The sequence below is a fragment of the Pogonomyrmex barbatus genome, unplaced genomic scaffold, assembly GCF_055798465.1.
Source record: "Pogonomyrmex barbatus isolate J1 unplaced genomic scaffold, ASM5579846v1 scaffold13, whole genome shotgun sequence".
Classification (NCBI taxonomy): domain Eukaryota; kingdom Metazoa; phylum Arthropoda; class Insecta; order Hymenoptera; family Formicidae; genus Pogonomyrmex; species Pogonomyrmex barbatus.
This window is the reverse complement of record NW_028297109.1, coordinates 4,706,627-4,716,154: the sequence shown is the minus strand read 5'-3', so window position 1 is coordinate 4,716,154 and position 9,528 is coordinate 4,706,627. Positions and strand designations below refer to the sequence as shown.

Below are 9,528 nucleotides of genomic sequence, written 5' to 3'. Positions count from 1 at the left end.
GCAGAGCACTAGACAAACTTGTCAATACGCGGGGCCCAACGCGTCGTCGACCACCCGTTGGCGCTTCAGCAGACGGCGGCGGCGGCGGAGGAGGAGGAGGAGGCGGCGGAGGTGGTGAGACGGCGGAGACGGAGGAGGAGGAGGAGGTGGTGGAAGACAGCAACAAAGCCGTGACTTGTCCGTCGGGAAGTCCGTTTTGGTCCGTCAGTCAGGATGTCGTCGAAGCCCGTCGAAAAACCCGAGCAGGTTTTACTTATCGAGCCGCAGAACGAGCTGCGATTCAGGGGTAGGCTGAAACTTAGAGATCAAGTCGTCTCATCCTTCAACCCGCGCGTCGTATTTCTAATTTTTTTTTTTTTTTTTTCCTTTATTCCTTGACCACTGTCATTTTCACGCTCCCTCCCGCCCCGAGCTGCTCGTCGTCCAAGTGGAGCGAGCCACCCGCGCACGTCGCCGTCGCGACGAGGAGCTCGACACGACGGAGCTACGTCGTCAAGATGACGTAAGGCCACGGATCGTCTCGCTCGCACGGCCGCTCTCGCTCGTGCGTTCTTCGTTCCCTCGCGCGGCGAATCGCGCTGCGTAATCGCGGCCGTTGCTTCGCATCGCATCGCATCGCATCGCATCGCATCGCATCCATGCTACGGCGTCGCGTCGTGCCGCTCGCGGCGAGGAGCCGCGAGGTTGCGGCTTCGTTCCTCGACGAGCGTGCGATGTCGCTGGCCCGTACCTAACCCCATCCGTCCCGTCCGTGCGTTAATCCGCTGTCAGATCGGTCGCGATCCACCGTCGCGGCGACGCGCTGAGAAACGAATGTAGATCCGTCTGTCCGTCCATCCGATTTTCTCGCGAGGACATCAAAATTCCTCGAGGATCTCACCTCGACGAGATAAGCGGGCAGAACGGGCAGCTATGGCTCTCGGCGCCCTCTCTACCCGTTTCCGCATTTCCGTGTCGTTTTTTTTCTCCCCTCGTGTGACGGAACGGAAAGAGAGAGAGATCGGTCGATCGTTTCCCGGTCTTTTGTGAAACGTGCGTGTTGCCATCGATCGGCCCGCGACGGTCGGCTCTTCCCCCAGTGCCCTTCTCAGACGATCGCTCTAATCGCCGATACGTGGAAAACCTATTTATTGAATTTATACCGCCGTTCCACTTAGCCTCCGTCGCTCGCGCCAGTAATCCATAAGAGCCTCGTTTATTTATGCCTGCGCGACGGAAGGCCGGCGATAGATCCAAATACCATTGGCGGATTCCCCTCGGTCTTTGCTCTCTCTCTTTCTCTCTCTCTCTCTTTCTTTTTCTTTTTCTTTTTCTTTCTTTCTTTTTTTCCTATTTTTCCTATTTTTCGGAATTAAATTTTCTTCGCGAAATCCAGAGAACATTGAACTTTGATCTCTTTCTCTCTCTATCTCTCCGCCTACGCGCACGCCGCGTATTCGGCGTTAGAATTTCCGCCTTAGAATTTCGCATGAAGACGAGAAACCGATGCTCGCACGTGCGACGAATCGCTCGCTCGATAATCGCGATACACGCATGCCGTCAACGCCGAGGGGAATTTCATTTGTCATCTCGAGAGACATCGCTGTCCCCTAACACATTCGTTCTCGCTGATTGCCGTGAAAATGCGCGTCTCATTAATTATTCTCAAATCGAGTGATGTAACGTCCTTCGACTATGGCCGAGGTGTCGCGTGCGTGCTGCAAGCGCAAATCAAGGGGCAAACACTCGAGCTGCCTGCCGATCTTTCGCGGCCTATCGCCGCTTCGACGATTTCGTTATCGGGACTGCGAAACACACTCGAGCCGAAAACAATTCGTAATCGTGTTCCCTCGGTTGATTATTCCCTCCTTTATGTATTTTTCTCTACTTACTATTATTAAGTGAATTTGCATCACGTTTATTTCTTGTTTATATCATACGGTATGACGACATTAATATCGACGATAATGAAGTATGTAAGTAATTTGTAATTAACGACGGCTGACCTTTTTTCATTTGATTAGCGATAACAATTAATAAGCTTACGCGTAAATTCACTTATTTCTCGTTCGGACGGAACTTGAACGTTGTCTAACGATGACTATCTAATATCTGCATGATTAATAACTATAGACTGACGATTAACATCTTGATTGATACTTCTTTCTTCTTTGAAGAGAGACGAGATGATTTATCAAATCTGAGAGTAATTTTGCTTCGATAATGTTCGTAGGAAATATAAGAATTTTGTTAATTGTATAGCAGAGCTGAATGTGAATAGTAATAATTCGTGAAAAAGTATTTAGTATTTTTTAATTGCGTCAAATATTTGTACGTTGATCAAGTATTAACATTCATAATCTTTGTACTTTGCATTCTCATTGCTAATATTTCCAGAATAATTTCTTTTTTTTACACGTTCCTTTTTTATATGTTTATTATATCCTTTTTATATGTTCTTGATCTTTATGATCTCTACTTTATAAATCTACTGTAAAAAGAGATGTAAACATTTATCTGACATTGAATTCATAAACAGCAACATTTCACTGTAAATTTCTGTAATTTTGTAGTTTTGTAATTTAATGTTTAATATGTTGCAGGCCCTTTTACAGGAGGCCCAGTCACATCATATATAAAATTAATTAACCCAACGAATAAAAAGGTATATTTTAAGATAAAGACAACTGCCCCAAAGAGATACTGTGTACGTCCAAACTCTGGAGCTCTCAAGCCAAAGGATGTCACTGAAATAGCAGGTCTGAGTCTTAATCCAGCATTAATTAAATAAAATGCAAATTTTATTTTTTTATAACTATTAAAGTCCTATTACTTTTGAGCGTATCTCTTTCATGATTTATATTTGTAAAATATCGAAAGAGCTTGTTTTCTTTTATAATATCATAAATCATAATTTTATTACAGTATGCTTACAACCATATGATTTTGATCCGTCGGAAAAAAATAAACACAAATTTATGGTGCAAACTGTGATAGCACCAGATGATGATGATGAAGAATATCCAATTGATGTGGTAAGTGAACATTATTAAAATTAGTATTAATATATATCGATTAAATTCAATAAATATACTGTTATTTTAATAATTGTTTTCTTCTACTTCAAGAATAAAAATAATAAATTTTATTCTTTCTTCTATGATTTATTTTAATAAATTATGTAATTGTCTTTTAAAGTGGAAGGACATAAATCCAGATCAGTTAATGGATTCCAAGCTGAAATGTGTCTTTGAAAATCCTGTAACTAGTACTACTACTACTACGGCTAAAACGACTGCAACTTCCACAACAACTAAGGCAGACTCCAATACAACTAATGGAAAGAACAAGACAGTCGGTGATTCGGTCAAATCGTCACCTAAAGTAAAATATCGAGTGTATTATAATAGTAGTAATAATAGTTTTTGCGTACATTTGTTTCTCTAAATAATGATTTTTCTCAGGTTCTTGGTGAGGCAGAAGAAAAATTATTAAAAGCTGCACAAGAGGTAAATCAGCTTAGGGTAGAAGAAAGCACGCTTAGGCAGGAAAATCTTCAACTTAGAGTAAGTATTAATGATGCAAAGTCAACTATGTTACATATAAATTTTATACAACAATCTCATTTGTAAATCTATCATACTTTGAATAGTAAAATTTACCAAGACTTATATTTTATTTAAAAGATATAAGTAATTAATGTTAAGTTCAATTAAATAAATTATCACTTAAACAAATTATAAATTTATTAAACATCTGATTTAAGGAAAATCAGTGAAATTCTTTGTCCTTAAGTCTACATGTTATCAGATAAAAAAATCGCTGTGAAATATGTCTAAGTAATGTGAGCATATATTTTTATCTAACAGGAAGATTTAATGAAGTGGCGAAACGCGGCATTGGGCAATGATGGTGGTAACCTTGCAGCAGCCAGAGGACTAACCTCACAGAGCAGTAATCAGTTATCTCCGACATCAACTAGTATCCTCATCGCCATTGCCATGGTTATAGTTGGCTACTTGCTGGGAAAACTAATTTGAACAACCTTTATCTTACTGTATACCTCAGTGTATCCCCACCGCCCCCAAGTTTTTTTAGCCTGTCTTCTGCCATCATATGTCATCGTTCGATCGCAGACACAGACTCTAAACGTTGCGTTACTCGAATGTTCATAATAAATGCTATAAACACGAACGGTAGTGGTCTACATTAATAATAGAGTTGCTCTCACGGGTGTGTGCTTAACTTGATAAAATGCTTGATTTAAATTATTTTTTATTCTATTTATTTTTTTTTCTTGATCGTCTTCTTAAGAAACATAGTTTTAATTAGAAGATGCTAAGGTAACGCTCGGTTTATGTTTATCATTGTTACATTCTCATTTTTTGTGCTTGTAAAGGGATTCTCCCTCTGTAACACATGCTCTGCTCTCAAAATAATAGCGTTGAGCAAGGTGTATTCACGAATAACGAATAATGATTTTGTGTTTATAGATACTCAAGATAATTATTCGTCATTCGCATTGTTCAATGTCTTGGAACTTTACTCGCTGAAAACAATAAGTTACCAATTACTGATTGTTATCGCACTCTTTCGAATTTATACATCACCTATCCGTAATAGGCCGAACTGTACTGGTGCAAAAAAAGATTACACACGAACGAGTGAGGGTGCTACGCTGTCACATAGCATCTTTCTCTACGTAATATAACTCTTACATCCTGTATAAATAATATTGTACAATCGGAAGCAGAAAATAGTGTCCAGTTGCGGGTGTACTGCATGAGAATGGCTGTTCGCTCGATTTGCGTTGCTTTGGTGCATCCACGCCGGGCGCCATTCTCGTTCCCCGTTGTACATATTGTGTCCATTTGAAAATATATAATACACATAGTCGGGGCCGGAGGGGCGGAAAGAGGTAGAAGGCAGAGCTGGTTGATGAAGAGTAGTGGTTCATGATCTAACAATTGGTTGCGCTGGTCGTTATATCTCGCCAGCGTTGATATATTAAATGAAAATGATGAAGAGAGAGAGAGAGAGAAAGAGAGAAACGATAAAATCATTGAACTTACTTGACGCTTCAGTGTACTTTTTATTTCTTTATGTTTGTCTTACGAAAATAACGAATAAAGATATGTCTCGGATATCACAATACTGAAGGGTTTTGAATTCTGTACCTCTCTGCTCGAAACTGTCATCCATGCTAAGCGTTTACACGCGATAATGGACATGATATTTGTCGAGGAGTCCGAAGCGAACGAGTCGCTCAATCAAGTTTCAGAGTTCGCGAGTTGACGGGCTGACCGCAGGTGGTCATGTTAAATTACTATTGTTGAGCACACGTAATACTTATCACACACTACAGAATTATAAAGATATTTATATAACTGTGCCTTAGAACTAGAGGCAATATAGCATAACACAATTTCAACTTTACTGGCTTCCTCCGTTGCTCCGAGTTTTTTTTACACTGTTCTACTTGATCCACAGCAGTCTTTTTTTTTTAGCGAGCTACGAATTTTTCCCTCCCCTGAGTGTCTCGCGACTCTGTAATATACGATATAAAAGGATGTAAAAAATAACATTTTGTCGTTTTAAATTAGATGCGTATTGTGCGAACGCGTACCGCCGCGCGCGCGACGAGACGCGTGTACTTTATATCGGTGTGTGAAACTTCGATCGCTGTATGAGTTTCTGATTCGGACGCGGTTATTCGGACTTCTCCTCAATATAGTTATTTTCCGAGACATTCCTGTGAACGTATGGTTGCGGCACGCGAAAAGGACTCAGCGGCTCCTACAGCGAGAGAAACGAATCTTAGATCTTGAAAATCGTGTAAAGTCGAACTCTCTCCCTACATATACATTTTACATGTATATTCCGTATATTAATTATAAAGTTCGTTAACATGAACCTGATCTATGTCGCGTCTTTGTAAAACAGAATATATATATATGTATATACGTACATATATATGTACATGTATTTTTATATATACATATACATGCATATATATATATATATATATATATATATATATATATATATATATATATATGTATGTCATGTACGTATATATATTCGTGCCTAAGTGGGCAAATGCACGTTTCTCATCTCGTGCGTTTTAACTGCACCAGAGGTATTCTCCATATTCCGTAGAAGAAGAAAAGAAGCGATGCAATTAGTATATATGCACAACGCATAAACATCTACTACGTTAGTGAGATTTTATTACAGATATACCAAGTATTTGTTGTATATGATCTATATACGATTGTTATACGTATAATTATATATCATTACCGAGTTTTTGCGGTCTTGCTTCATGCGTGACCACGCCGTCACGTGCGATTAATCTATTAACAGCGATTTCGTTAACACTCGTGTTTGAATAAAAGTATTCTATTAAAGAATGTACCATGCAGACTTCTGATGTTTCGATACCACGTGATTGTTGCGCGCATTCACGTAATTACCTTCGGTTATAATTGCCGGCTACGTGCTTGATCTTGTCGACTCCCAAGATTCAATCTAAAAATCTGAATTTTCAAACTGTCAATTGACATTTTGTTTCATATTTTATTTTTTTAATTTATATCTCTACTATTGTCCGTTAATTTTAATTTCCCTTTATTTTTTTAAGTTTAAGATTCGAGATTAAAATCAATCTATACACATTGGTAAAAATGGGCATTAGATAAAAATAGAATTGCAATCCGATCTCTCAAAGTTCTCTCAAAAGAGAAAGAATGAGAACGCATATTTAATAATATTTAACAGAGATATATATATATAGAAAATTAAAAATCATTTTTAGAATTATTATTCCATATGTTTATAACTTCCCGAGTGACTGATCTATATATAAGATCTCTAATTCAAGGTATTCGATTAAAATTAATATTAGACTAGAAATATTGATCTATCTAAGTTTTAATTGGATATTAAAGTTCCAATAGCGTTCATAAGTTTAACATTAATTATTTCTTCAAACGATCACACGGCCGAAATTAAAATAGAAATGAAGTAGAATGAACGGAGAAAAGACGTTTTTCGTAGATGATGAGAGAAAACGGATGATCATGACGGGGGGGGGGATTCGAGGGAGCAACCTCGTGACGCGAGACAGTTTCCGAAAGGGGTAGTATCCCCGGAAAGAGAGCGCATAGGTAGATCCAAAGTAGAGTAGGTCAACTCATAATCGGACCGCAATCTACGTACGTCTCCCTACGCGTCTGTATTTTTGGTCACGTTGAAAGGTCGCGTCCACCCATTGCGGTAAGAACGTCAAAATATAAGACCTCCAAATATCGGAAAAGATGCGATTGGCGGGGGTGAGTTCAGCCATTTCATATGTTCGATATTTATGTCATCATCGATTTTAAGCGCGATCAAAATCTTCTCGTGAAAAGTTCGTTCTCGTTATGTCGTTAGACCGCATTCCATCAAAATTTTTGGCAGTAGCGTGCCTGGGGGAACGCCGCGTTACTAAATATAGCAGGTGGAGGGAAACGATAACGCGAACTTTAGATAAGGATCGCCATGACAACCCGTGATTTAGTGGGGCTTTGGCCTTTACCAAAGTTACAAGCCGGGAGATTAGAGACTTTTTGCGGTAGGATACGGCAAATGTTAACGTCGAGTCTCGTATGTAGCGAGAGCCACGAGAGAGACCACTTCAGCGGCGAGGGAGGTAAACTAGGAGACTTTAGTTCACCAAATTCCGAGCTGCGATATTCTTAGGAAATAGCGATCTCGACAAAGAGAATAATCGCGAGTAATCGCGAGTTACTAGCTTCTAAATTTCCGCGACAGCATCTGAAATTCTAGGAAAAGGAATCGTCGCCCTCATTCAGTGTTGCGTCGATTCAACGTACGTAACCGTTCACCGTACTCGTGATGTAATCGAAGGGTACACCCTCTGATATTCGCCGATGACTCCCTAATGTCAAACGGCGAGGAGAATTAGCGGGAGTCACCGAAACTCCATGCGCCGCGACGCGTCTCCACGATACCCCTCTGATACCCGCTATCCCCTTCCGTATTCGGGTCACTCGGTGACCGATGACGCTCGGCACCGAGAGACGTTCGGCTGTGAACTAAAGTCGGGCACGATGCGACTTCCTCGATCACGCCGTGCGGATAAATCGGGATACGGGAAGAGGGAGGAGGCGGCGCGGTGGCGACGGTGACGGTGGCGGCGGCGGCGACGGCGGTGGTGGTAGTGGTGATGCCGATGATAGTAGTAGTGGTGGTGATGGTGATGGTGATGGCGGTGGTGGTGGCGGCGGCGGCGGCGGCGGCGGCGGCGGCGGCGGCGGAGCGACGGATGCAGCGCAGAGCAGCCTGATCAGGGTGGCGGCAGTAGCGGCTGGCTATTGATTTCAAGGGCTTCCTTAGCCCCCCGCCTTGCCGCTGAGTGCCCGACGGCTCCAGGTCGCCCCGAAGGGCTCTCGGTGCCCGCGACTAAAACATCGTTCTCGCCTTTTCCTCGCGCGGAATGATCGAAGGAAAAATCATTGAATGGTGAGAAAAATTATGTTTAAGCTAACATACGAAAGCTCGCTGCGAAACGTGAAAATGCTCGTCGTTAATTGGTTCAACGTGAAATAAATAATCATAAATTCACTATTTCGGCTTTTGCGATGAAAAGAGAGAGAGAGAGAGAGAGAGAGAGAGAGAGAGAGAGAGAGAGAAAAAGATGAAAGTGTCTATATAAGATTAAGAATGATGTCAGAAGGATATTTTTTCAGAGGGTTGTCGTAATGGAATATATCGCACGGGTGCGGCACGCTCGAGGAAGGGTTAAGATAAGGTCGCGCGCGAGGAAGAGGGGTGGTGCGCCCCCGATCACCCCCGGGCACCGCGGCGGGTGGTCCCGCTCGCGTTACGGCACTGCGCGAGTCGGGCCGAGCACAGACGCGGATCGCGGGGTGAACCGTCGCTCGCCATACGTCGAACTGGGTGCCCCGCGTTGGGGCGTCTCCTGGCATCAGCGGGCATCGGTGTCGTGCAGTCGATCGGGGGACGAGCACCGTCTTCTGCGAGTCCCCGTGCGTGTAATCGCCGCGAGACAGAGAGAGAAAGAGAGAAAGAGAGAGAGAGAGAGAGAGAGAGAGAGAGAGAGAGAGAGAAAGGAAGAGAGAAAGAGAGAGAGAGAAAGAGAGAGAGAGAGAGAGAGACTGAGTGAGTGAGTAAGGGCGAGGGAGAGAAAGAGAGAAAGAGGAAGAGAGGGAGAGAACGACGAAAGAGTGCGTGCGTCCTGTGCGTTCGTTCGACTTTTTTTCCTTTTTTTTTTTTCTTTCGCGCCACCCCCGTCGCACGCACACGGTGCGATCGAGCGCCAGCAGCAACAACGCGAAAAAACGGGGCGCACGCCGAAGGGCGCGACGACGATGACACTGCGACGATGTTATTCGGTGTGATAGCGCGACCACGGTGGTGCCATAGCGTGGTGGTTGTCGTTGCGTGGGCCAGCAGTAGCAGCAGCAACAGCAGCAGCAGCAGCAGCAGCAGCAGCAGCAGCAGCAGTAGTAGTGCGGGCGTCGG

General features: G+C 42.8%; 1 protein-coding gene and 1 long non-coding RNA gene across 2 annotated transcripts; both read left to right on the top strand.

Moving 5' to 3' along the window:
• Positions 1-144: 144 nt before the first annotated feature.
• Vap33 (VAMP-associated protein 33kDa) lies at positions 145-5,133 on the top strand. The gene is made up of 6 exons (XM_011636880.3): positions 145-286; positions 2,583-2,738; positions 2,905-3,014; positions 3,178-3,363; positions 3,444-3,545; positions 3,849-5,133. Exons 1-6 carry the CDS (start codon positions 214-216, stop codon positions 4,017-4,019), a joined length of 798 nt encoding a protein of 265 aa, XP_011635182.1. The 5' UTR covers positions 145-213; the 3' UTR covers positions 4,020-5,133.
• A 3,175-nt stretch (positions 5,134-8,308) lies between these two features.
• LOC148937577 (uncharacterized) lies at positions 8,309-9,209 on the top strand. Its single transcript, XR_016138237.1, has 2 exons — positions 8,309-8,505; positions 8,733-9,209. It is a non-coding gene; the product is annotated as an uncharacterized LOC148937577 (long non-coding RNA).
• Positions 9,210-9,528: the final 319 nt, after the last annotated feature.

Bases quoted from the DNA above. Each gene is read 5' to 3' on its own strand.
- Vap33 (XM_011636880.3), top strand. From the start codon at position 214: ATGTCGTCGAAGCCCGTCGAAAAACCCGAGCAGGTTTTACTTATCGAG. The intron at 3,015-3,177 runs GTAAGTGAACAT...TGTCTTTTAAAG, and splicing joins AAGAATATCCAATTGATGTG to TGGAAGGACATAAATCCAGA. The intron at 3,364-3,443 runs GTAAAATATCGA...GATTTTTCTCAG, and splicing joins CGGTCAAATCGTCACCTAAA to GTTCTTGGTGAGGCAGAAGA.